General features: G+C 51.3%; 14 protein-coding genes across 14 annotated transcripts; 9 read left to right on the top strand and 5 right to left on the bottom strand.

Annotated features, from left to right (window-relative positions):
• The first annotated feature begins 727 nt into the window (after positions 1 to 727).
• On the top strand, positions 728 to 1,319 carry BDQ94DRAFT_136713 (uncharacterized protein). The gene has a single exon (XM_026764926.1). It carries the CDS (start codon positions 978 to 980, stop codon positions 1,182 to 1,184), a length of 207 nt encoding a protein of 68 aa, XP_026630621.1. The 5' UTR covers positions 728 to 977; the 3' UTR covers positions 1,185 to 1,319.
• A 218-nt stretch (positions 1,320 to 1,537) lies between these two features.
• On the top strand, positions 1,538 to 2,118 carry BDQ94DRAFT_136712 (uncharacterized protein). Its single transcript, XM_026764925.1, has 2 exons — positions 1,538 to 1,851; positions 1,908 to 2,118. The coding sequence occupies exons 1-2, from the start codon at positions 1,735 to 1,737 to the stop codon at positions 2,043 to 2,045; spliced, it is 255 nt and encodes an 84-aa protein (XP_026630620.1). The 5' UTR covers positions 1,538 to 1,734; the 3' UTR covers positions 2,046 to 2,118.
• A 1,116-nt stretch (positions 2,119 to 3,234) lies between these two features.
• On the top strand, positions 3,235 to 3,647 carry BDQ94DRAFT_91337 (uncharacterized protein). Its single transcript, XM_026776833.1, has one exon. The coding sequence runs from the start codon at positions 3,384 to 3,386 to the stop codon at positions 3,597 to 3,599; it is 216 nt and encodes a 71-aa protein (XP_026630619.1). The 5' UTR covers positions 3,235 to 3,383; the 3' UTR covers positions 3,600 to 3,647.
• A 1,803-nt stretch (positions 3,648 to 5,450) lies between these two features.
• Positions 5,451 to 6,380, top strand: BDQ94DRAFT_136706 (uncharacterized protein). The gene has a single exon (XM_026764924.1). It carries the CDS (start codon positions 5,652 to 5,654, stop codon positions 5,838 to 5,840), a length of 189 nt encoding a protein of 62 aa, XP_026630618.1. The 5' UTR covers positions 5,451 to 5,651; the 3' UTR covers positions 5,841 to 6,380.
• An 865-nt stretch (positions 6,381 to 7,245) lies between these two features.
• Positions 7,246 to 8,067, top strand: BDQ94DRAFT_136705 (uncharacterized protein). Its single transcript, XM_026764923.1, has one exon. The coding sequence runs from the start codon at positions 7,395 to 7,397 to the stop codon at positions 7,650 to 7,652; it is 258 nt and encodes an 85-aa protein (XP_026630617.1). The 5' UTR covers positions 7,246 to 7,394; the 3' UTR covers positions 7,653 to 8,067.
• Positions 8,068 to 11,499: 3,432 nt separating this feature from the next.
• On the bottom strand, positions 11,500 to 13,946 carry BDQ94DRAFT_136700 (oxidative DNA demethylase). The gene has a single exon (XM_026764922.1). It carries the CDS (start codon positions 13,242 to 13,244, stop codon positions 11,721 to 11,723), a length of 1,524 nt encoding a protein of 507 aa, XP_026630616.1. The 5' UTR covers positions 13,245 to 13,946; the 3' UTR covers positions 11,500 to 11,720.
• A 61-nt stretch (positions 13,947 to 14,007) lies between these two features.
• BDQ94DRAFT_136699 (uncharacterized protein) lies at positions 14,008 to 15,379 on the top strand. Its single transcript, XM_026764921.1, has one exon. The coding sequence runs from the start codon at positions 14,458 to 14,460 to the stop codon at positions 15,238 to 15,240; it is 783 nt and encodes a 260-aa protein (XP_026630615.1). The 5' UTR covers positions 14,008 to 14,457; the 3' UTR covers positions 15,241 to 15,379.
• Positions 15,380 to 15,411: 32 nt separating this feature from the next.
• BDQ94DRAFT_166768 (uncharacterized protein) lies at positions 15,412 to 16,227 on the bottom strand (the record flags this gene model as incomplete). Its single annotated transcript, XM_026770627.1, has 2 exons — positions 15,412 to 15,822; positions 15,883 to 16,227. 2 exons carry the CDS (start codon positions 16,225 to 16,227, stop codon positions 15,412 to 15,414), a joined length of 756 nt encoding a protein of 251 aa, XP_026630614.1.
• A 939-nt stretch (positions 16,228 to 17,166) lies between these two features.
• BDQ94DRAFT_166767 (enoyl-CoA hydratase/isomerase family protein) lies at positions 17,167 to 18,059 on the bottom strand (the record flags this gene model as incomplete). The annotated part of the gene is made up of 2 exons (XM_026770626.1): positions 17,167 to 17,671; positions 17,740 to 18,059. 2 exons carry the CDS (start codon positions 18,057 to 18,059, stop codon positions 17,167 to 17,169), a joined length of 825 nt encoding a protein of 274 aa, XP_026630613.1.
• A 934-nt stretch (positions 18,060 to 18,993) lies between these two features.
• Positions 18,994 to 19,605, top strand: BDQ94DRAFT_166766 (uncharacterized protein; the record flags this gene model as incomplete). The annotated part of the gene is made up of 1 exon (XM_026770625.1): positions 18,994 to 19,605. The coding sequence occupies one exon, from the start codon at positions 18,994 to 18,996 to the stop codon at positions 19,603 to 19,605; it is 612 nt and encodes a 203-aa protein (XP_026630612.1).
• A 142-nt stretch (positions 19,606 to 19,747) lies between these two features.
• BDQ94DRAFT_166765 (transcription initiation factor TFIID subunit 7 family protein) lies at positions 19,748 to 21,229 on the bottom strand (the record flags this gene model as incomplete). Its single annotated transcript, XM_026770624.1, has 1 exon — positions 19,748 to 21,229. The coding sequence occupies one exon, from the start codon at positions 21,227 to 21,229 to the stop codon at positions 19,748 to 19,750; it is 1,482 nt and encodes a 493-aa protein (XP_026630611.1).
• Positions 21,230 to 21,465: 236 nt separating this feature from the next.
• Positions 21,466 to 22,650, top strand: BDQ94DRAFT_136691 (Bromodomain associated domain protein). Its single transcript, XM_026764920.1, has one exon. It carries the CDS (start codon positions 21,592 to 21,594, stop codon positions 22,237 to 22,239), a length of 648 nt encoding a protein of 215 aa, XP_026630610.1. The 5' UTR covers positions 21,466 to 21,591; the 3' UTR covers positions 22,240 to 22,650.
• Positions 22,651 to 22,652: 2 nt separating this feature from the next.
• BDQ94DRAFT_91224 (pH-signaling protein PalC) lies at positions 22,653 to 24,753 on the top strand. Its single transcript, XM_026776832.1, has 2 exons — positions 22,653 to 24,127; positions 24,179 to 24,753. Exons 1-2 carry the CDS (start codon positions 22,718 to 22,720, stop codon positions 24,434 to 24,436), a joined length of 1,668 nt encoding a protein of 555 aa, XP_026630609.1. The 5' UTR covers positions 22,653 to 22,717; the 3' UTR covers positions 24,437 to 24,753.
• BDQ94DRAFT_136688 (putative NADH-ubiquinone oxidoreductase 12 kda subunit) lies at positions 24,477 to 25,405 on the bottom strand. Its single transcript, XM_026764919.1, has 2 exons — positions 25,032 to 25,405; positions 24,477 to 24,895 (listed from the first exon to the last, which is right to left on the bottom strand). The coding sequence occupies exons 1-2, from the start codon at positions 25,255 to 25,257 to the stop codon at positions 24,801 to 24,803; spliced, it is 321 nt and encodes a 106-aa protein (XP_026630608.1). The 5' UTR covers positions 25,258 to 25,405; the 3' UTR covers positions 24,477 to 24,800.
• Between the last annotated feature and the right edge of the window lie 115 nt (positions 25,406 to 25,520).

Here is a 25,520-nt window from a genome sequence, read left to right as displayed (position 1 = left end):
AATCGTGTCAGCTTCGGCCACATGGGGGGCTGACGGAAATTATGTACGGCAGGGCCAATGGTTCCGGGGCATGGGTTTGCGGTGCAGGACTGGATGGAGCTTACCAGATGGCGAAGGTGCAAAACGCTCGGGCGGCGCAGCGGAACGTGGCACGAGATTAAAACGACGAACAATTGGGCAGGAAGGAGTCTTAGGGCAAGGTTCCCGACCGATGGCCAGCAGAACCTTAACGTGACCGGCTAGAACGAAGGCTTGCGGGGATGGAGGGAGGGACGAGGGAAAGAGAGTAGTAGTAGTCGTAGTAGCAGCAGTAGTATGTAAGAGGGGGGAAGGAGGGAGGGGCGGGTGGTAGAGGGGGGCAAATGATGGCCCGGCAAAAAATGAGAGGAGCAAGAGAGTGAGAGAAGAAGGACTAGAAGGGCACTTGACTGAGGAAGGCAAGTCGTGGGACGGGCGGGCTGAGAAGTAAGAAAATCGGAGCAGAAGGGGAGAGGAGGAGGGGGGGGGGGGGGGGGGGGGGGGGGGGCCGTGGTTTGAAGAATGGAAGAGGGCGGGTAACAGTAGTAGTAGTAAAGGGAAAAAAAGTAGTAAGTAGTAGCAGTAAAAAGTAAGCCAGCCCGTCAGAAAATCAGTAAAATGCAAGCTCTTTCTGCTTTCCCCCCCTCAACTAACACCAGATAGGTGAAAGCAGTAATAATAATAGTAGTAGAAGTGGCCCGTCGAGGCCGTCTCTTCTCGTCTAGTTAGTTCACAGGAACCAGACTGTGGCACTGGTGTCTCGTCGTTTTGGAAGTTCGATGGATCGGGCGGGAAAATGCTAGGGGAGATGGGAACTCTCCTCTTAGTTGCGGGAGCTATTCGGACTAGTTTGGAGAAAGTTTGGGCGGGTCTGGACGAAGAGACCCGAAAGAGAATTTAAAATAAAAGAGAATATGTCTTTCTTTTAAGAAAGGATAAGAAAGAGAGATAGAACGAAAATGGGATCAAGTCAGATGTTGAGATCAGTTCGGATTTTGACGGTGAAAAAGGCCGATAATGGGATGGACCAGGGGAATTCAAGGCTTTCAAAAAGAGGGGAAGAGGGAAAAATTAGAAGAATAAGCACTACCTCTTGGTTGAAGATGTTCCCTCCTCGCCTTGGGGTAAAAGGGTCAGAACTGAGTAAAAGAACAAGCAGTCTGTAAGTAATAGTACGAAGCGGCCCTGAAGCGCAAGGCAAAGGTACCGATGCAGCATAACAAGCAAATAGAAAATGACGAGATCGAGTGACAGATGCGGTTTACCTAACGCCAAAATAGAATTAAAATAAGGGCTGGAAGAGAAAATAAAAAATATTGATAATTCTCATGTAAAGCAAATATCGAGGTGAGACTCGGCGACTGAAGGACAATCCAGAAAGGGGAAACGAAAATTGAATTTATTTATTTTTTCCCCCTTCCCGAAAAGAAAAATGTAAAGGAATAAAATAAAATAAAATAACATAAAATAAGAAGGTTAAGAACAAAGTGGTGCCGCCGCCGACTTTCATCCCTTCCGTCCTTCTTTCAGTTTCGCTGGTAGTATGAGTAGGAGAAAAGGGCAATCAAGCTATCAATGTTGATTAACACTTGCATCCGAGAATTCCCCTCTCCAGAATTACTTCGATTTTCTTATGCTGAATGCCTATCTACACTAATTTCACTTTCAGTGTACATCATTGTAGCATACGATCCATGGCTGGCTGTACTTAAGTAAATGACGATAACTTTCAGTCTGGTCTGTTTCGCTCTTCCCCCTCAGCCACATGAGACAACTACTTCTATACGAGAGCAAAATTCCTCGATGGGTATCAGAAACATGACAAGTACAGTCCTGTATGAAAGTAAGAAGAGACATGGAGCGAAAAAAGGTCGCTTGGCGCTGCGTACTACTTGAACCGTACGTGGTCAGCAGTGGCTGCCAGCAATTGGACAGGAATTGAAGCCATCCCAACAGGATCAGCCACTAAAGACGACCATTTTCTCCGTGGCTCAAACATAGTACAGACTATTCAATTTTCCATATGACAGATAGCCTCAGAGGCGCACCGCAAGTTCGGGGACAAAAAGAGAGGAAAGCCGTATAACATAGGTCATAGAAGGGGAGCCCGCCCGGAAAGCAGCCAAGCATTTGAATAAAAAATAAAAAAAATAAAAAAGGGAAATAAAAAAGTAAAAACAGAAAATATTATTTCAAGTAAATTGGAATAAAATAAATTGACAAGAAAGGAAGGGGAACAAATTAGTCATACTCTTACAGCCACCAACTAAATTCAACTAAAATAAAAATAGTTAATACGACATCCTAGAGCGATCAAGTCCACCGCCACGAGGTGGCCATTTCTGAGGGTCCAGCTGCTCCTCATTCCGTGGGTTACAGTTCTGCCACATTTTTAGGAGGCGGCCGAAGAATGGTCGATTATTATATCAGACTTTCCAACATGGCTTTTTTTTTCGTGTCTTCCAAAACTCTGACAACGAAGGTCCAGCCCAGTCATATTCTCAGTCGGCTAGCGAGCAGTGTAAATGTCAGGTACCAAACTTGAAGTTGCTTAGTCCTCCACTAGCGATTTAGCGCATCGGATAGCTCTGCTGAAGTCGAGAAGAAGGAATCTGCTTCTCTTTCCCTTTTGTCGGCCGGATCAGAGCCACGTTTGACAGTTCCCCGGCCATCGCAGGGAATTATTGGTCCTAATGGCGCCTGGTGTCCACCCTTCCACCCATGCCCGGGTATCGATATTGCAGCTTATCAACCGGTCGCTTCCATCGAGCCCTGGCTCATAATACGTATACGATATTGTCTGGCAAATCACGCCAATGGGGACTTTGTGGTGCGTACCTATGTCGGTCATCCATGATCGGACTTGGACATCTCCCGGAAACGAGCAGAGATCCGTCGTTCGACTTTGGATCCTGGATCGTATCCGCGAAGAAAAGCTCGAATCAGTCTTGTCCGGGTTGGGTAATCATCGTTGAACCTAACTGGGGCAATGTTGACGCAGATCGGGACCGAGGTTGCCTCACACCTCTCAGACGCCCCCAATTTATTTTCTCACCAGTCCCGTGAGATATCTTGGGAGTAAAGTCTCCTTCTTCGAAATATATTCATCAGGCGTCGGAAAGAAACTGGATTCAGTTGATGACCTTGGGAGCCTGGAAGCCTTTCTCTAAGGTGCAAGCCCTTTTTCTTTCATTACTTGGATACCTTCATGACGAAGAAACAAGACTTGTCATCGGCCGCCCCACTGGTCGAGTCAAGCAGGAGCGCCTAGGCAAGAGGGATCCATAACTTTCCCATCCAGCGGGAAAACTTTGTGTCTGCCTGTTGGTAACTAGACTACTCCTCATAGTATCTACTGAGACGAGATGGCCCAACAGGGACAAACTGCTCCAAACTGCTCTCTATCTACCCCTTTGGGCGCTAAGCTAAGCCAGGTTGGGGGTAATCGTAGCTCAGACCAGCCGGGAAGTGGGGCCCAGAATGAATGGGGAGTCGATCCCAGCGTGGGTGGACGAATCAGCGTCGGGGCCGCTGGCATGGCAAATGCACCCTCCACGCCTGCAAAATGTCCCGTGGGCTGAAGAATTCCCGGCCTTAGTTACTTACTCGAACCATGACGGGAGAACACGTTGTTGAACGCCTGTCCCAGGCAATCCGCGGGGGGGGGGGGGGGGGGGGGGGGGGGGGGGGGGGGGGGGGGGGGGGGGAAGGGGCCGCTATCATGCCAGGGATAATAACACAGTACCAGGGGGTCTTTCGGAGCAATGAGTTTGCAGCTGGCGATTACATCACGAACCAGAGTCTCTGCATCATTGCAATCAACGCCCGTCATCACCGACGGTCGCATGGCCTTGTCATGGCTCGCATCTCGAAAAGAGAGATGAAAATTCTTCAGGAAGGATAATCTGAATAAAAATGTACGTTTATTATTCAGGCTCAAACGGCCGGTTACTCCAAATACTCAGTCTAAACTGGATTCAGCAGCCGGGTCTGTGTCTTTGGAATTGGATAAGCCCCGTCAGTTTTCATGGTTTTCACCTGACTCGCCTTTACTATCCTCTCCAACATCATATGAATCTGCCCACCGGGTGTTTAGCATCCTGTAGGACTTTTCGAGCCTGCAATGTTTAAAGACCGCATATCCGTTTGCATCCGACAATAAGGATTCAAGCTTGATGGGGGACAGATGGCAATGGCGTACTGGATGGGCCATATCACGAAAGACAGGTGGTGCATCCACATCGCCCGCCTGATCTTTTAGCGAAGCAGAGACCATCCTCGGTCGGCAACGATCTCGATGCGAACTGCCTTCACGTGGCTGCACTGGACGATCGGCCTCAGGGGTCCCACGACCGGCGAACTGCCGTAAGCGGCGTAAGCGTACCGTATTGGGCCTCGAGTGAAGGCTCCGTCTACCTACGGGACCATTCCGTTCGCGCCAGAGCAGTTGACACTTAGCCTTTTGCTTGCATCGTCCTCCTTGCAGACATTGATCCAGCCTGGGATTAGGGAGAGGGCGGCAAATGCGACAGAATATATGCTCGTTTTATCCACTGCCTACCCACAGGTGAGGAGGTCCTGAGCTCGAGTAGCCAGGTGCATGGGTCTGTTGTAGACTCCCTTTCAACAGAGCTCCGCGGAGTGCTATGTCACCATGGGAGAAAGCATTGGGACGGTCATCCAAGCTCCGTAGGCAACAGATACTTGGTGCACAAACCTGAGTGGCTGCAGCTGCTGTTTGGAACATGGTATTAGTAGCTGGGGGAGTGTGGTTGTCGGTAATGGCTAACAATACTCCGTACCTGCCCGACACCCAACCACATGGTTTGATTTTTACCAAAACTACTTATGGTATTGATGGATGGATACAAAAGGTAATCGAAGCAAGGGCAGCAGCAAATTCAATATACAATAAGATACAACAAGATATGGATATGTCGTCACAGTTCAGAGTCATATCATATTTCTGTTCGCGCTCAGTGTCAGCGCAAAGTCTAAGTCTAATGCCCAATAAGGCCTAACGCGCAACTCGTTTGGCTTTCCAGCGCCCGACACATGGCAACCATGGTGGAATGATCGCCGCTAGAGAGGGGGGTTCTGGACATGCGACGGTTGAGACTGGTTCAGCCACACGACGCCAAGCGTCCATGGGGTGTCCCCAGTGCGCCTCGGAGGACCTCATCCTGGAAACTACCAGAAGGGGGAAGTCAAGTTATGGGTGGTGAAGTCAGACAGCATGATAACAGCCACTGCAGCATGGGTTTTGGCCGCCTGTAGCCAAAGAGCGACCACACCCATACACCAATTCTCTTTAGATGCAGGGAGGCACCAATTATCAGACACTCAATACTTGGTTTTGTTCTTTTGGAGGGGAAGGCCTGCACGCAGCATGTAGTCCCCCCGCTCCGGTGGAATGTGACCAGCCGACATGCGCATCAAGGTACATGTGGACAATGTGCAGCATCCGCGAATAGCAGCAGCACTAAAGCACTACGTAAGTCGCATGTACAGTGGTCTCTTATGTATGATCTGCCTGGCCTTTTGTCTCTCTCTTTCTGCCCTTGCCTGCCAAGCGCTGTATGTCGATCGCCCTCCATGCGTTGTCTGATATGATCCCCTTTTAAGTAATCGCCATGGCCAGTGAGCTGGCTGGACGAGTCAGTCACCCCGGAGTTGAGGTACTTTTCCAATTCCACCAGCCAGATCCATCCCTTCCTTGTCACCCACACCTTTCTGCAGCATGTCAAACTGCCTTCCACACATGGAACATGAAAGAATGTGGCGTCTATTTTGAGTGCCTGAAGCTTCACCGCAGACCTTGAATTGGTGTCACTCGAAACCCTTGCTGCTTCTGTCTTTGTTTCTTTGTTTTGTGTTTGGTACTTCGACAGTACGCGCTGTTATGTATTTTTGGGCCCTTTCGGGATGTTTTATCTCCATGATCTACTGTACTCGACGGGATCTCCGTTCCAAGAATCACCACACTCAATAGTACCCAGTCAATTAGCCGAGACTTAACATTGTCGCCTCTGCTCGCTAAGATGATGGAGGGGAAGGCACTAGTGGGCAATGAATCTGGTTGGCAGGGCGATTTTCAAGCCCCAAAAACACAACGGTCGATCTTATCACCGGAAGCTCCCACTCATTTCGTTCGGAGGATGCAATGGAACCAGGCCGTAATGGGCTAACTAAATGATGGCACCAGGAATGGGTCCGGGGCCATTCATGACAAGACACAAGCAGCTGTGATGATAACAATACTACGTACGATGATGACCATAGCCTTTTTTTTATTTCCCCTTACTCCCACGTTTACAACCTCCCCAGGCTGGCCCATTGCAGATCAGCCAACAACGTTTTACCGCTAGCGTGACCTGGAACAAATGGAGCTAGTCTGTGATGTTTGAGCGCCAAGCTGGGGTGTATCAACCAATATCAAGGCCACCTGTCTGAATATGTCAAAACCTCAACGATGACGGCATGAACTTTCTTCCTCCTCCCCACCCTCGACACTCGACCGATTGTTTTCTGTAACCCAACAAAGACCAGGGTTCAAGCCCAGGTGACACCAGCAACGACGGACTCTAGATATTGTCCACTAGACAGGCACCTTTGGCAGCGTGCCAGTCAGAAGGCAGACCAATGACAATCCATGCCGCCCAGCAGCTCCGCTTTTGCAGGACGACTAGAAGGCACACTAAAACGGACGGCTTCAACATCGAGCCAACCGTCAAGGGAGGGAGGGTGGAGGGCGCACGCGAGCGCCCCAAAGTTAGTACAGCCGGAGTCGGAGGCGGAGTCGGAGTCGGATCTGGACCGGATGGGGACTGGATGAATCCTGGCCCATGCAACGACCCGCTTCAATTTTGGTTGGATTGGTGATGGTTGTTATGGTCGTGGTTAGTAGTTTGGTGATATTATAATTATTATTGATCTTCTTTTTCTGTTTGTGTCTCTCATTCCTCGATCCTGACTGGCTTTGCTCTCGTCCATTTCCTTCTGACCAGTTGTCCCGTGGTTACAATGACAAGCCCAATATATCCACATCCACCACAAGCACTCGGCAAAAAAAGACTATGTCCTCGATTGAACTCTCTTTACAAGAAAATGTTTTCTGATCGGGGATTAACTGATTGACTATCTCAACGGCTAATGAAAGATGACACACAGCGCCGCCCAGATTCTTGATCTGATTAGCCTATACTGACAGTACCACCCCCCCAAAATCTCACAATTCCCACTACTACTTACTTACCGAGTACTACCACTACTCAATCCCCTAATTAGGTACAGAGTACAAAGTACCTACCTTCAACCTGTCTAGTGCTCTTCGAGACTGGCTAGATAGATAGGTTGAATATTCATTAACTACTAGTATGGAGTACTACCACTTGCCTTCAGCCATATTCGACCCGCTTCCTGCAGCGTGTGCAATGCTGGGCCGATGTGACAGGACAGGGGTCTGGCTTCCCCATCGGGTGGAGCCGGACGCCCAACTAATCACCGGGCCTCGTTTAGGTAACACGAAGCCAAAAGAGTCCTTGTATCACCGCCTCGGCCACGAGACTAATTCTGGCCATCACCACCATCCATGCATCTCAATTCTGCTAGTTGACAGGGATGCTTGGGCCTGACCGGGGGGATTTGCTCGTGCAGTATTGGGCCATGTGCTTTCATTTACCTGACACGGGGGCCCCTTTAGCACCTGCCTGTCCCGGTATAGATCCGGTGGTGACCCCATCCATCACGGCCAGACTTGGGGCCTTGGACGCTGCCATCTCGTTCGCCTGGAGCATGGGCCATGAAGCGATCTTTCTTCACCCTGGCGCCAACTAACCTTCTTTGAGAAGTTCAAATCACAGTTCACCCTCCTTCTATCTATCTAGCCCAATGCTTGACGAAAGTGCCGCCCCTGCAGCTGCTGAATGATGTCCTCCCCGACGCTGCCAGCCTCGACTAATCCTAGTATCTCCGGATGGATCCCACCTGCCGCTCGTGGGCCAGACCTTGAGAAATCTGCACCGTGCTCACTCGATTAGATTAACACCCCGCTGGCATCTCAATCATGATAACAGTAAGCCCGGACGGTTACATTGGCCTTACCCAAAACCTGTGTCGGGCTGTCAGCACCTAGTGTTGATTATCTCTCCATGCAAGGCTCCTGGCGCAAGGCTAGGCGGCTTTTCTTGCCCGGTCAAGTAATTGCGAACTGGTGAGGTGGATTCTTGACAGCTCCCGGTCTATACCGTGGCCTACTATATGCACATCCTTTTGCCACATCTGGACTAGCTATCCTGGCGTGGTTCAATGGTAGAGTACTGAGTAGAGGCCTAGGCATGAGGGTAAGCCAGTCCTAACCGCTGGATCCCAACATGCTCGGGCTGAACCTGCCTCATGGCACACAGCCTGGGCGTCCATGTCCGATGCAGATGACTGGACCCCACGGCTAAATTGCGACGTGCATACATTGGTATATTAAAAGGCAACCCACACGCCTCAGCACTGGTGTGTGGTCATGAGGATTATGTCAGCTCGAATTAGCGTCGCGCGCCGGGGAGGAAATGGACGAGGGAGAAGGACGTCGTGGCTACGGACTTCTCCGATCAGCTTCGTCTCAATCTCTCATCGATTTCTTTGGTCAAAAAGTAATCTATCCTCACCAATGAAACATCTCACTCAGAACTGGATAAGGGTGACAATAGACCGAGGCATCCTTCGAGGGGCACCAACTTCCTCCGTTTCTAAACGGACACCGGACAGTGGACTAGTCGCCACGGCCGTCTTTTTGGGCCGCCGGCGCATCCTTCAACACACTAAGCATAGGGAATCGATCGATCCACAGGCCCAATAAGCTCTGCAGTCCGAGGCTAAGTCCCCAACTCGGGTCTGTCGCCTCAATAAGCATGGTTATCGAGCTTACTCTATCTTCCGGGAGACAAACGGAACTTGCCCGGTTGCCTCATTTGCAGGGGGAAGCATCAAATTTGAACCACGCCCGCTGGACTTGATACAGCGCTGCCTGCAGGCGAGCATCCATGAACTAAATAACTATGAGAAGGGCTGAGCTGGATCAAACCACCGATTTGCACCGCGCGGGCGAGAAAGACCAATAGGGACGGAATGTAACAATCATCACCCGCGCAAAAGCAGGGGGTGGGCTTGACGCCCATGCATGGAGGGCACCTGTCACAATTTCCGACCCCAACTCCAGGCTGAGTGGGAGGGGCCGGCGGCGCTTTCGGACGTCCAACACATACCACATACAGTCACCCCTCCCCTCGCAAAAAGAAAACAACTGCATAAGATATTTCCAATTGAACTAATCCTCCCGTCCACAGCCTCACCGGAGGCTGTCGACAAGTAACCCGATGCGTCCACTTTCACGCACTGAAAACCAGGTTCCTGACCTCCGAGTATACGCGGGCCAAAACCACGTGGGCGGCCCCCAATGCTTCAGTCATCTCAATTCCTTCCCACCCCTTAGCCCTACGGAGCACAGTTTTCTGTGTCCGTTTAAGGTAAGCAGGGAGTAGTTATCTCGGATATGGCCCTGATTGGCAGACTCAGTCTCGTCCATGGACCCGGACTCCGTTGAATATTCCGTTTCCAGCAAGAAAGCACGTCCCACCCCGCAATCCTGCGAGACGTTAACTCATACCCATACATCATCAAAGATAATGCCAAGTATGTGAGCCCCAAAAGCCGAAATTTGACACACAAAAGAGTTCATAGGCCAAGGTGAGGCTCTCCGGTGATAGGGTCTCAGCTCAGGGAGGATCCGCAGTTTGTGCCTTGAAATAAGGCACAGGTTGAATCTCTGAAACGCCTCCTGGTTACAGCAATTAGCCAATCAGGTTTTGGTGTTGCTTTACCAAGTCGTATTCAGCACATCTTTTTCAAAGCCCGATGCATGCTAAGTTGAATAGTCGGGCTTGAACGGGGGTTCTTAAATTTGGGACTGTTCATCGCCATTCAGTGGCACAAGTAAGTATAAGTAGGCTCGGATTTGGAATAATTCTCGGAGTGATTGGTGGCAACCAACGAAATAGTTATCCCTCAGGTGACAAACTAAGTATGCAGTAGGGCTTACAGTCTGGATTTCTCAAAGCAAATGCAAAGTCTAGAATCCAAAAGTCCAGTGGCCTGGCTTGGGAATTAGAAACAAAAAGAAAAAGAAGGTTTAAATAGCTCCTGTGACGGGTATCCAATCATTCTGCGACGGACTTATTTCCGCGGATGATTTGTTAGGAGGAAAAAGTATAAGTGTACTATAAAGAGAAAGAAGCATGCATGCTTTAGTTGGAGTAACTCAGAATAGGAAATTAGGAAGTGAGAGTGTGTCTCATGATCATAACTTATTTGTGATGTGTATTATCTAGTTTTAAGGGTCCTGTTGTATATATTTACGTTTACAGAGAGGGAATCGTTCGGAGATCGCTCCATCCGATCATTGCAAACCAAAATATACACTCCGTATACGAAGTAAATTCTTCGATAAGTCCTAGATAATTGTAGGACTTATGTCATAGTAAAAATCCATTAGACACAATATAGTAATCTAGATCGTAAAAGTAGCCACAACTGCAATGAAATACTTACTACTGACAAGACCCACACCGGAACCCCCTTCTCAGCATCGCCATACATTGTAGTAAAGGAAGGGCATTCACTTACACTCCCAATTACTATCAACACACAAAAAAATCTTCCTACTGAAACGGGTTATTCATATATCCTAACTGTCTAGTACAGATTCCAACCAAGAGCCCAAAAAAGCACTTAAAGTGCAACATACCGATCCACTACACCATCTACCCATACATTCACTAAAGAAAGAAACATCATATAAAAGCACATACTTTCTTCTACTCTACAGGCACCAATACAATTCATCTATTAACTGTATAATTTGAATATAAGACCTCAGGAATGCGACTAAACTCCACATCTACAGAGTAGACTTACCCATCCATCCATCCATCCATCCCCTGCATCAAGTACCCCTCCCCCTTCGTCCAAATATAACACCCACCACACTACGTATCCAACAATATAACAGTAACTAGTATATCCGGAGTATATACTATATATATATATATATATATATATATACCCTGCGCAAATCACCGCAGGATCGCGTCATCCTTACCAACTACTACTGAATATCTGCCATATGCACCCTCTACCTACTTACCAAGTATTATATTAAAATGTGACAAGTCCACGAAACAATTGAATATTGTGTTTTTAAGTATCCACTAGGAGACCAAACGAAAGACTTTTTAGGCTGCATAGTTGTACCCCCATAGAAAGCAATCGAATTCTTTTCCTGAGCGAGTAATTGAGTGGGGGTTTAGGAAGCGATTGGGCGTTCGAAGGATCGATTGCTGGGGTGGCGGTGCTAAACAACTAGGTTCCTACTTGCGACAATCGTATATTGTACTGCGTACAGGAGTGGAAAAAGGGTACTTAAAGTTTAGGGATTGATCCTGCGGTGTTTTGGGTATATCGTTGCTGCCTACTTCTATGTAATTCTGATTGGATTGGGTATGTGGGATGCGATGGGCTGTGTGAGTGTGTGTTTCGGGGCGTTTACACAAGGAATCATGATTGTATCTATTTTTGTCAATATTGTTTTGGGGTTCATCACGTTGCGTAGTATGTACAATTGAGGGAAAATATACGACTTTTTTTTTTCTGTTTCACTCATCCTCCTCTTCAACGTCATCATCATCCACATCTTCATCATCTTCGTCTTCGTCATCATTATCCTCGAATTCAACTCCCAGGTTACCCGTGATATCCCAACGGTCACCCTTGGCAGCCTCACTGACATATTTGACGAACTTCAGGGTGCCGCTGTCGCGCAGCACAATGCTGAGTCGGTTCCATCCGGCGGCAGTGCTGAAGAGAATGCCGTCATCATCGTCGGCGCCTGCGGACCGGTAGATCGCTGCATCGCCCTCTTCCTCGTCGTCACCGGCCATGTAGATCTCGTATCCACCCACCGAAGGCTCCTCGGCGTCGCCGTTGGCGACGGCTCCTTCATCCTTCTTGGGCTTGACCGCCTTCTTCTTCTGCTCCTCCGAGGAACCCTCGCCCATTTCCTGATCCTGATCCTGATCCTCCTCCTCCTCGTCGTCCTCCTTCTCCCAGCCCGGAGTGGGCGTCAAGCAAAGCGACAGCTCCAAACGGGGCTGTTCTCCATCATATCCACTGGCCAAGGTGTAATCCTGGCCTCTGCGGAAGCGACGCGCCAGGTAGTCGTAGCTGGTGATACGGTCCGCGCCGGTGATAAGCGCGAGCCACTTGCGGAACGCCCGGGAAGGGAAAAGGTCGTCGAGGAGTTCCTGGATCGGAGACTTCTGGTCCTGGGTCGCGGTGCCATGTTGCTGGAACAGGTAGCGCTGTTTGTGGGGGGGACGGGCGACCGTCCATCCAGTCTGGGCGAGGATCTCGTCGGAGGATTTGGGCAGACTCTTGTTCTCCTGCTCTTCAATGTAGGTCCGAACACGAGTAGCGAATTTCTCCGAAAGGAATCGTTCCAGACTGAGACACGACTCGTTAGAGAAGGTCTCGGACATTTCCTCGGCGATGTCGGGGGTGAGGTAGGATGGGGCGATGTATTGGATCAGGAATGCGAGGTCGGATTCTGTGAATTCGGGCGTGGGCTCCTCTTCCACCTTCGCCTTGCCCTTGCCCTTGCCTCCTTCCTCGGGTTGTTGCTCGTCCTCGTTCTCGCACTCGACGGTCTTGGGCTGCGGGAGGTCGTAGATGTCGCCGCGGCCCTGGAGCTGGGCCAGACTGCTTCGCTCGGCGAGCTTCTCCTCCAAGCCGGCTTCGTAGCCGTCTTCACCTTCCTGCGGGATGTGGAACCAGCCGCTGATGGCCATGCGCACGCGCTTCTTGGATTTGTCTTCGTTGTCTTTCGGGTGGTAGACTTCTTCGACGTCGTGGAAACTCTCTCCGGGCTGGACGGTGAAGAAGCTGAGCTGGTTGAAGGCGGGAGGGATGCTGAGGGAGTAGTCCGGGCTGGGGATTAGGACATCGTCGCCGTTCGCATCCTTCTTGGTCGTCGTGGGGTACAGACGCAGTGCGCCACCCCATTCGGCCTGCCAAGGTTGGTCGGGGTCGGTGAGATAGAGAATGTAGGACAGGCGTCTGCTTCCGATAACATCGTCGTGGCAGAGCAAGTGGCAGCCTTCGTTGTAGACGTTGATGGCCATGTCGGTTTTTTGTCCGCTCAGCTTTCCAGAGCCGGTGACCTTCGAGAGGAACTCACGGAAGCGGGCAGAGTACATGGCGTCGCGCAGCTTGAGGATGGAGGGCAGTTTCGCAAGAGAGGCATCGTCGAGACCGTCCAGGTTGGCCAAGTCGCCAGATTGGAAGATCTTGTAGATGTCGGTTTCCTTCTCGGTGAACTGCACCTGGGCCTGGATTTCGTCGCGGACGGCGCGCAGGAGGGAGGGCTCGATGAGGGGGTGAATGACTCCATGCTTGTACCTTTGGACCTGGGGTTAGCTTCACTCAACGTTAAATGCCAGACCAAGAGTAGAATGGGCGACATACGGAGCAGACTGGGCATATTGCTCGGTATAGTCCTTCAGGACCGACGGCTCGAACAAGCCGTCACGGAAGCGCGCAGCGGCTTCTTCACTGGACAAAGCGCGCTTCTTGGACTCGGGCTGGTCTTTGCCGCCGAGGGAATCTCTTCCATCTGTCTTGCGCTTCATTGTGAAAGGGATGGAAAGGAATGCGAGGGACTGAATAGACTCTGGAGAGGTTTCAATCTCACGGAATGTTGGATTTTGCCCTCAATTTTTCGAATAGATTTGGCGGTGAAAAATCTGCAGGCATCAATCAGGCCACCAGATCAGGCCATATGGTTTCCTAAAATAGACACATTCACTAGAATGGATTCATCAAACTGTTTATTTATTTACTACTTATTGACTGCTGCTGAATAGAGATTCACTGGCTATTCATTAAGAACAATACAAGAGTAGTCGATACCAATTATCGTATTGTGGAGATGCGCTCTACAATTACTACTGCCATCAGCATGCATTTCCCAGCCACCAACAAGCAATTGACTGGGGTTGATTGACTCCGCACTGGAGCCCCGATAATCGCCTTCGATAAGCGCATCCAGCACCTTCCATCGCTCTTCTGACTCAAGCATCGCCTCGTCCAACATGAACTGTCATTGACGGTCTCATATTGGGCAGTATTCTTGACTTATCACTTTCATCAGATTAGCATCCTGACAGTCACCGCTACTACCATCCCTTAAACCCCTCAGTTGCAAACACAGACGTCATTGCCGTCGATCATCGCATCGATCCAGCCAGCAATCCGTTGGACCAGGTTATCTTGCTGTTTCTACCACGTACCATCGCCAACAACCCCTCCGGTCCCTGCTCTCTCCAACACCGCGCAATGCAGCCTTCGCAGGAGAACCAAAGCAATCAGCCTGATCGGCCGGGAACTCCGCCGCGCCCGCCGTACTCTCCCGTGACTCCTGTTTTTGCCCATCTTGTGCCTGCCACGAACGCCGCCACGGGGAACGGCGCTCCTCACCCTATTGTTCCTCCAGCTGCGTCGCCTTCGCCAACAACAAGAGTACCTCCTTATGGTTCATTAGCAGACTTCACCCCGCCGGCTGCAGCACCCGTGTTCGCGCCCGAACCAGCCGCCGTCCCGATCTCGGAGAGCGAGAATCCGGATGCCATTGCTCTGCGATCCGCGATTTCTATCCTTCAGCTCCAGAAGCAGCAAAGCATGCGGGATATTAAGACTCTAGAAAAGTTCAAGAAAGCTGCAGCAGAGGATCCAGAAGGGTTCGCCCGCGAATTGGCAGCAGGGAATCTGTCGGCTAAGGATACAGGGGCTTTCATCAACTTCACTCATGACAAAGACTCGGAGGACGAGGATGTAGAGAGTCCCAAGAGAGGCGTTTATTCTGGGCTAGGCACCCTGCCCACGCCGCAGAATGTTGTCCGTATGCCCCCCATCAATTGGAACAAATACCAAATCGTGGGCGAACCGTTGGATAAGATGCACGAGGAGCAGCGGCGGCGGCCGACGTCCGGTGAACCCAGACGCGACGATACTGCTCAAAGAGCGCCGGAGCATGTTGTAGCTTCGCCGTATCGGCCTCTAGTGGACAAGCTGGAGAGTCCGGGAAAGAACAAGGGAACTAACAGAAACAAGAAGACTTGATCATCAATGATTATTGAAAAAGCTAGTTACAAGAACCGTCCAGTGAACCGTCAAGCCTTGGTACATGAGCGGACATTCATCTTACTGCGTAATTCAAAGAGACAGAACCAGAGGGTACGTCAGCCGGCTACTAGCATGCGCCTGCAAATCTGACTGTGACAGGAGGAATTGCTACCACAATAGAATCTCATGCGCAAACACCTCAGGTTCACCCATCGCCTTTCGAAGTCTGTCATGAGCTGCCAAGATTCTGTCCCAAGGGGTAGTAGCCTCATTTTCCTGGTTTTCCTTAACATCATCCATCTCTTGCGCGGACCTCATGGCCACCTTCTGCAGAGCAAGATTCATCTGATACCGGTTTTGAAGCGCCTGCTTTCTCAGGTTCTCACGTCCATAGTGCCTCACTATCACATTACCGCGCAACAATCTGTCCATCTCATGGCTCTTCAACCACGCCTGCGCCTTGGGACAATGACCCTTGGTCATCCAGAGTATACTTGCGATGACGTCGTAAGAAAGAGGAGGGTTCTTATCAGTTATTCCATTTGGGGGGAATTCTGAGGATGCAGTTTCTTGGTCCGCCTACTGTCCGTCAATGATTTGCCCATCCACAACTGATTTCACATCCATGTCCTATCTTACCTCATTACGTTGCCAGACCTCGATCACCTCTGGATGGTTTGGCAGTGGCCCGAAAGGCCTGGAGAGCTGTTTTTCTCTCGGAATCCAGTAATTCGCCCACAATGCCCTTCCCTGCCGTATCAGAAAGTCTTCCTTTTCTTTGCGTCTCTTCTCAATGTAAGCGGCCATGGCGGGATCGACTTTGGAAATGCTGTCAGCCGTAATGGGTTCGGCCCCAGGGACGCTGTTAGCAGTCATGGAATCGACCCCAGGCACGCTGTCAACCGTAGCAGGATTGACATCTGACACGCTCTCGGCAATGCTGGGATCGAGTTCATCATCGGCCTTGCGTTTTCTGCTCTCCATGTTGAATCAAGCTGTATCTGATATGAAAATTTTAGCAAACTTTGTGATGGAAGAGATGGTAGAACTACCTAGCAAACTTGTAAATGCTGTGAAAGTTGCAGCGAGACAACCATGAGCGATAACTAACTGGTGTAGTGAGCCTGAGAGCACGTCAAGCCAATGGTTAAATATCTTGTATAAAACTCACTCTGCGAGGGCAAGACCCCATCCAGCGCTGTGAATTGATTTTGACTAAGGAAGGCAAGCAAGCGAGCCATGCTGTGTTTATGGAACAAAGTGCATGAAGGCTCGTGAAGTGAGAGTGGCGGAGGGGATCAGGAGTGAAATATTTGTAGAGTTACAGATCACATTGAGCTCACTATGTTGCTTGAGTCTTATGATATGTTACTGAGATTGAGGCTGTAGGGAATTGAGATTGGTGTACGGGGATTCATTCTTGCAGCAGAATATCAGAGAGTGTTACAAGAACACTAGGTGGGTATTTGTATTGGGTATAATATCTATGCTTTGATATTAAGAAAACTTCTTTAGTGTACAATGATTAGTATACTATACTATGTGAGGTGAAGCAGTTATGGGAAGATAAAGGCACATATCTTGCCTTGAGGTCTTGCAACATTTTCAATACAGGTATGAGAAGTCCCTGGCAATCTGGCCAGGAATCTTTCAGCTCCCCTATACTAGTAGTAGTATATCTTTAGCTGTCGCCTTTCTAATCACGCATGTCTCAAAATCCATTAGATCAAAGCTCCGTATGGAGAATGCAGTGATCGGTCTTGTAGATTCAATATATGTCGACAACCTTGGCTAGTAGTAGTAACTCCAGACTCTAAGAGAAGTTACTGCCACCATTTCCATCCCACTTTCTATAGTATCATAATATGAATCATCTATATATATACCACAAATGCAATCCCTCTACAAGATACCGTGAGTGCACTACAACTTCCCCCCCTTCCTCCTCGCCTCCCAAACCTCCACACTCTTCCTCCCAACATTCTCTTCCTCCCCTTTCCTCTCCTCCACCCTCTCCCTCCACTCCAGATTCCCCTGATGATCGTCCACCACTCCCAACAACCTCCGATGCATCTCCTCTTTCATCACCCCATAGATTTCCGTCTTCGGCATCAATACCAACTTCCTGTCCTTCACGAACTTCAAAGTCTCCTCCACGCCTCCCAGCCCATCCACAATCCCCACCCGCAGCGCCTCCGGTCCAGGAAACCTCTTCGCCTCGAGAACAACATCCCGACACACGCTGGGTGTCAACTTCTCCCGGAAAACATGCATCATGGGCGCTTGCAACGGAACCCCGAACTCGAGCTCGTTGATGCACAGGAAACCCTTACTCGGGTTCTGGATCCGGTAGTCGTGGTACATGGCTAGCATGAAGCCGCCGGCGAAGGCGTGGCCGTTTAGGAGGGAGATGGTGGGCATGGGGTAGCTGTATTTCAAAGTATTCATATATTAGTGTTGTCTGTTAGTGGTGAAGTATCAGGGAGCGGGTATTACGTTAATAGTCGACGGAATAACTTCCAAAGCCATTTATCGAGAAAGCCCTCTGTGGATTGGGCGAGTTCGAGGTCTAGTCCATTGCTGTAGAATTTGGGAATGCCGCTGGTGGTGATTAGGACACCTTTTTGGTAGCGGTGTTCGATGATGTCGAGGGCGAGGAGGAAGGTGTCGATGAAGGTTGGAGTGAGGCGGTTGTCTGGGGGTGAGGTGAAGGTGAGGAGGTAGATTGTTGGTTGGTCGGGGGATGGGTTGGTGCAGGTGATGGAACCGGAGGTGGAAGGGATGGGGAGGGTGAAGAGCGGAGATGCGGTAGACATGGTAGGGGTGGTACAGTAGGAGAGGGTTATTGCTTGTTGCTTTCTTGGTGAGTGTGTACGTGTGTGACCTGAAGCGGATGGTAGAGAGATGGGATGGTGGTCTTGTATACTTTGAGGTTTAGTTGTGATCAGTAATCATTAGATCTGTTTCTTCAATCCGGGGAAATAAAGGAGTTGATTCCCGCGGTATCACATGCGCTTGGAGTATGTCCAGATTAGTTTTACTGCATGTGAGTTATGTTCTTGTCAAGATATCATGCTTATGCTGAGGGGTGTATGTATATATTTGCTTTTTGTAGAACTCATCTGATCGTGATGATGATCCTATGCAATTAGTCCTTAGTAGTAAAATTAAATTCCAACGGCGTGAACGGGCCCATCACAGCTGCATCTGCCATCCCCGCAATCCATCATCACCCAACTCCACCAGCCAGTGTTCTGCATCCACTTCACTGTATACCAACCATATTTGACATCAATTATCGCATTACCGTTTCCATTATGTTGAATAGTTACATTGCTTGCCCTTATGGTTCCACCATGTACTCTTCAATAAATACAGTCAGGGGAGATATTGACAGCTAACAGCACAAGCAACACACCACCAGTGAATCCCCAAGCAAAATGAACCAGATCTCAAATCACCTCCAGCTCAGGACAATACCACTAACTTCATATGATAAAAACAACCCAAGCAGTCCATAGAGCTAATCTATGCGATTTCCAAGAGAACCAACTGTTCTTCATTCCTCCAAAATTGACATCACATCATCACTGACGTCATCCCCTCACAGCTCTCTTATAGTTACTCTCCATCATCACCACCATCACTACATCCCAATCCCTCCATCTCGACCACTACGCATACAAACTCACACACAAATCAATCATTTAACCAACCAACCATTCAATCAATCAATCAACCCAAACAACAATGCAATCCCACCACCAACAACCCCCCCAACCCCCCAAACAAGCCGCCTACAACCAAGCCAGTAACCCCGTAACCCACACCCCCTCCGAGCAACGCATCCCCCAGAACCAATCCTCATCCCAATCCCAATATGACCGCCTCCCCCGTCACCGTGGCGACGCCCTGCCCTCCATAACCCGCAACGCCGTCTCCCAACCCTCCAACTCCCAGGACCAATCCACCAAGCACCAAGCATCCCAGCAAACCATGCGCAACGCCGGCGAAACCCTCGACACAGAGTACGGGGTTGAGCAGCAGCCCGCAGAAGGGGATATCGCGCACGCAGTGCAGAGCAAGTCGGCGGATGCGCGGGCGAGAGCACAAGCCGGGGCGCATGCCGGGGCGGTAGGCAGCGCCGAGGGGCCAGGGGCGCCGGGGTACGAGAAGGGGGAAATGGCGGATTTGGACCAGAAGAGGGAGATGCACGATAGGATGTTGGGGGATCGGGTGGGACAGAGCCCGGCGGAGCCGGAGGGGGAGACGGAGGCGGTCCGGAGGAGGAAGTTGAGGCAGGATGAGGAGGTGGATGTGGTGGGGGCGGCGAGTAGGGGGTCCGCGGGGAAGGTTGTTTGATTATACTATGATCTGTTTTATCTTATAGGGAAAGAATAGGATAGAATAGGTGTAAGGAGATTGAATGGTATGTAATGGGGTATCAGAAATCAATAAATGGCTATTAGGACACAAAGACAGAGACACATAGGTGAGGTGTTGATTAACCATCAGCATCATCGCCCTCGCCGATAGACACCTTCTTCAATGATAGATCCTGTTTCAGATCATGGATCCGCTTGGCCAGTTTGCCCTTTAGGATGGCGTTCTGCATCTTCTCCCACTTCGCGGTCTCGGCGCGGATCAGTGCCTCCAGTTCGGCAATTTCCTCGCGTTGCTGCTGCATCTGCCGCTGTTGCTCGAGTTGCTCATCGTCCAGCTCGTCTTCCGGTTCATCGCCATCGTCGGACCCGTCACTCTCATCACCAGACGATTCTGGCGCAGGCGTGGACGGCTTCGTTGCCATTGGCGTGCCCGCTTGGTATACCCCAGCATCTGATGGTGGCTCAGCTCCAGTTGCCGCGGCCGCAGCGCCTGGCTCGCCTTCGTCGCCGGCAGCCAAGGCAGCCTCCATCTCGGCAGCGAGGGTGTCTTCGAAATCGTCAAACAGACCACCATCTTCCATGCCTTCCTCCATCTCACCCTCGGCATCCTGTTCATCATCGTATTCGTCTTCATAGTCGTAATCTCCACTCTGGACCAGTCCCTCAGCCCGGTTCAATGCTGTCTTATCAACCAGCTCATAGCGGATAGGTGCCACGGCAGCCTCATCCTGGGCAATCAGATCTTCGACGGCCTTCTCGACCTGCTCGATAGTCCGCGTGCTGATCCGTTCCCGGAAACGCCGCTTCCTGACCCATCGCAACGGCGGCGTGAGACCGTGTGGGTATTGCAAAGTTTTGTCATCTGGGTGTAAAATGTCCGAGGGAAGCGGGTAGTCCATAGCCTCTTGTTCATTAGCAACCGGGCCAAGGACCAGAAGCATCTGGCAGATATCCGCAGATTTGTACCACCCACGCCGGTCCCAACTCTTCATACCTTCGATGATACATGGCAAGTCGACCAGCGCTGCGGCGTATTGATGATCGCGAATCTTGAAGATGGCGCGTCGTCCCTCACGGGTAAGTGGCTTGAAAGAAATCTCCGAGCGATCGAACCGGCGTTCAGAAATGGCGCGCTGCAGATATTCGCAATCCTCCCCGGGCAACATGCGCAGAATGAATTGTTCTTCGATCGAGGGGTCGATTTCCGTGTCGGACGCTTCCGAGTCGTAGCCAACGCCCACCGGTCGGTTGGGGACCAGCCCCTTGTTCTTGATACGGAGCGACTGGACCCCGGGCTTCTTCGATGGGTTTAATTTCAGGCGTTTGGGCCCAGAGGGTTGGGTTGTCGCGACCGTGGTGGAAGGTTCCTGCAACGCGGGTCCCTCTGCTGGGCGCTTCTTCGAAGTCTTCTTCTTTTTCTTGAGTTTGTCATTCTCAGGAGGCGCTTCTGGTGCCGGCCTACGGGCGTTCTTGAGCGTGAGCTTGCGTTGGGGGGTCTCTGTTGGCGGAGGAGGTGCAGCAGGCTGTCTCTGAGATGGTTCCTCGGGCGCCTTCTTTTTCCCGAAGGTGAGCTTGAGGGATGGACGGGGTGTGTCCGACATGGCTAGAGGTGACCACCAAGTCAGTGGAGATGCGATATAGAAGTGAGCGAAATAAGACCAATAACAGAGATGGTAGGAGGCTGGCAAACGGATGGGGTGAGAGTGAAGCTTGCTGTGTTACAGCGGAGACGAAGACTCGAGGGCGGAGCCAGGAAGGCGGAAGACCCAAAGAGGCAGTAAGAAGCCCATCCATTCAGCCATTGATCCTCTCTTTGCTTCCTATTCATCTCCTAACACTCGACCTCAACAATAGCGACGCAGTGAGCCGCTTATATTCTTAGCTATATAATCCTGGTCTGCGAGCTGAAAGGCTCTCCTTGACGTCTCTTTCGCTGCTTTTCGTCTACCACCCACACGCCAACATGTCTGGCTCCAATCTACACAACGCTCTTCTCCGCCCGCCAATTATCCAGATCCTGCGCGCAGCAGGCTTTCATGCAACGCGACCGTCCGTTTTAGACACCCTCGCTGACCTTACCGCCCAATACATCATGATCCTTGCTTCATCTGCGACTACCCATGCTGCCAACGCTCATCCACATGACCCTGTTCCGGTCTTAGAAGATATCTACCAAGCCTTGCAAGATGCAGGCGCCCTACGACCCCAGCTTCGAGAGTGGGAGGAGGACTGGCAGGGAGAAGAGGATATGCGAGGATTGGAAGGCTTTCTGTCATGGTTCACCGGGCCGGCCAACCGGGAGATTCGACGGATTGCTGGATTTGTGCCCAGCGAAGGCGACATGGTCGATGCGGACGCTCTCGAGAAAGAAGACTTTTTGACGGCATTGAAGAAGAAACACAGCAAAACCGGCGAAGAGTCGAGATATGCGGGAACTGTGCTAGGAAAGAATGCCGACGAGCATCCTATTATCATCGAGGGCGGCGCGCCCAGTCTCCAGGACTGGGGTTCACAAATGCGGTCGCGGGCGCCGTACATGGCTGACAGCGATTCGTCTGGTGTCAGTAGTGCGCCGAGCAACCTGTCCGATGGTGAAGGGATGGATGTGTGATGAGACAGCAAACAGAGGCCGTTTGAGAGCGAGACCTCACTTCACGATTAACTGCGATAAGGCTGTCGGTCGTCTGCAGCCCGACAAGCCAGACTCATAGACGCCATAGCTGCATCAACAACGCCTACACCGTATCTGGCATTGGGACAGCTGGCCGGCCCAGCTTGACCACAACGACCCGGCAGATCGTCCACCAGCTTGGGATTATCAGCATATCAATTGCTATTGCTACAGACAGGTTGTCACAATTCAGGGACAGAGCAGGCTGGATTTACCATTATCCACCGAGTCAGAAAACAGCATCTACGCCTTCAGACATGTGCGAAGAAGGCCACCGGGACGAATTTTGAGGGATGGAAAGACCATCCTGCAAACTAAATCATGTATCTACAGCATATCAGCGTATAAAGCCACATGAATTAATCTAATCGGCCAGTAGGCCCGAGTTGAACCCGACGTGCTTTTCCCGTAGGTTCCAATGCAAACGAGCTTCTTGGCTGCCGCGGAGATCTTCACCTCCTCCAACTCGCCTCCAGCTCTCCTCTTCTTACTCCACTCCAGCTTCAACACCCCAATCATCACCACCATCACCATGGTCTACGCCTTCACACTGCCCTCCACCTCTCATCTTTCATTCCAGACCTTCCTTACCTCCAGCACCCACCCCTCTCTTCCCCAAGCCGCCACCACCGCCCGCCATGCCCTCCGACAAGCTCTCAAAGCACACAAGCGTTTACCCCGCGGTCCGCAACAAGACGCCCACCTGCAGACTCTCCTCACCACCGTAACCAGCTACCTCCCTTACCTCCTCGCTCTTTCCAACGGCCTCAGCAGTAAGCCCGGTGACACATCACCCACCGAAGAAATTGAAATCACCCTCCGCACCGAGATCATATCCGCCTGGCGCCCGACCCTCACCAACCCCACCACCACGCTCTCCCTTAAACAGCGGCCCACCACCACTCGCATCCAGGGACAGGGCCTCGACTTCGAGATAGCCTTTGTCCTCTCCACCCTCAGCTACGTGCTCAACTCGCTCGCTCGCATTGGCGTCACCCGCACACTTTACGCATCCACGACCCCGACTCCGGAACAGCGCACCGCCGCCATCCAAACAGCCACTAAACACCTCCAACAAGCCAGCGCCGTACACTCGCTCCTCGCTTCCTCGCCGTCTTTCGCAACTGCGGCCCACTCCATCTGCAATAACAACAAAAATGGAACATCTACCCTCCCGGACCTCGACCCCGCCACGCAAGCGGCCCTCTCCTGTCTTGCCCTCGCAGAAGCAACTCTCCTCGCCGTATTGAAGGACGATTCCTACGTCGCGGCCTGTATTCAAGCGCGCAATCCCAATGACAAGGACTGGATGGTCCGCGCGCCGGAGATTCTCAAGGTCCGGGCGCACCTCTTCGCTAGATTATGTATCCGGGCCGCGGAATATGCGGAGCAAGCTGCTGCGGGGCTGGGATCTGTCCGCTCAGAGGGGCGGATGGGAATTGATGACGATCTGCTAGGGTATACGCGGGTACTGGGACGGGTTGCGCGGGCGAGAGCCTGCCGGTTCTTCGGGGTGGATGCGGAATTGTCTGGGAAGATCGGGGAGGGCATTGCATGGCTGAGAGCAGCGAAGGGGGCATTGGGGGTCCGGGGAGCTGGAACGGCTGCAGCGGAAACGAAGGAGACGAATACTAAGAGTCGGACCGGACTGTCGAGATTGAAGCAGGGTTGGATGGAGCGGCGGGAGGAGAGACGGATGGAGAAAGATGCGGGCAGTCGGGATCGGATGGAGAAGGGCGAGCTAGGACCGGGGGATAATGCAGGCCGGGAGGAGGAGAGTCGAGTGATTGAGATGTTGGAGACGAAGTGGGTGCGGATGAACGATACGGTTGGTGATGTTCACGTCATTGGTTTAGGATGATGTTGCTGACGAACACAGATTAATACCCAGCTAATCCCACCCTCTACGGACCTGCTTGCCAACTTGCCCTCCGGTCGAGATATCCATTCGGCGCCAGCGCCATACAAGATCCCCTCGCTGGATGAGGAGCAGCTGGTGCGCATGCGTGCGCCGCCGGCGGAGGACGACTTTGGACCGGGAAGTGATGTCGAGGACAGTGACGAGGAGGCAGCCAGTGTGGCGCGTGTGTATACGCCGGGGACAGTACCGGAGCGGAGCGACAGTGCCTATTATTGATCTCAGCTTCGAGCTTCGAGCTTCTTCCTATACATGTATCACTGAGCACAAGCATAATACCATCCCATAAGGCTTACTCCACATACGCAGTATCAATACAGACACTCGACCCCTCACTCGCACCTCACAACCCAGTATATAAACCACGGCAGAGCCAAATTCAACCCATCTCAAAGCATATCATACAATCACAGCCCGGGACTGGTCAAAGCCAGCATCCACACCCTCTAACTCCCCACAAACCAAACCCAGAAGAAAAAGAAGAAGAAGTAGGGAAAGAAACCACAATGCATATATTGTATATCACATAACATAACACAGAAACCCTGCAAACCCAATTTCAATTCAATCCACCGAGCAAAATCTAAGCAGACTTGTTTCCCTCCCCAGCAAAGTAGTTCTTCTCCTGGAACAAGTAACCCTTGATCTTGCGCTCGCCCAGCAACTCGAAGTACTTCTCTACACACCGAAAAGAAACACACATATTAGCCATAATTCTCACCCCATCTTCGCTAGCCCACACCATCCCCAAAAGGGCTCCCGGGATAGAAAGAAAGAAAGAAAGAAAGGAAAGAACAGGTATAAATAAACTCACCCCTCAAAACCCCACACTTCTCCAAATGATTAACGCCCTCACGCGCATAACACTTTCCCAATTCCTCCCCGACCAGACGAGACATCATACTGCGGACCCATTGTTCACGGATAATGGCGTCGCGGGCGTTGTGGACAGCGACGTTGTCTTCGAAGTCGACGCCGTCGTAGGTCGGCGGCACGGTGGGCTTCTTGGCCAGGAAGGAGGCGGATTCGGGGGTCGGCATTTTCGGTGTTCCCTTGGTTGTTGCCTTCGGGGGCCTTCGGGGGGAGGTTCGGTGTGTAGGTTGGAGGAGGGACCGGAGGGAGAGTACGTACGTAGAGAGGTCAGTCAGTGTATCAAGTTCAATTCCGGAGGTCGCGAGAGTAGCAGATGCAATTGCGGTGGTTTGATTGGTTGGGGGGTGTGGGCGGTCGGGTGTGCTAAGTTCATTGTGTCACGTGGGGCTGTGGATAATTACTAAGCGGGTTATAAGTGGTTGGTTGTGCG

The sequence above is a fragment of the Aspergillus welwitschiae genome (assembly GCF_003344945.1).
Source record: "Aspergillus welwitschiae strain CBS 139.54b unplaced genomic scaffold BDQ94scaffold_4, whole genome shotgun sequence".
In the NCBI taxonomy this organism is placed as follows: domain Eukaryota; kingdom Fungi; phylum Ascomycota; class Eurotiomycetes; order Eurotiales; family Aspergillaceae; genus Aspergillus; species Aspergillus welwitschiae.
This window is presented reverse-complemented; position numbering and strand designations above follow the sequence as displayed.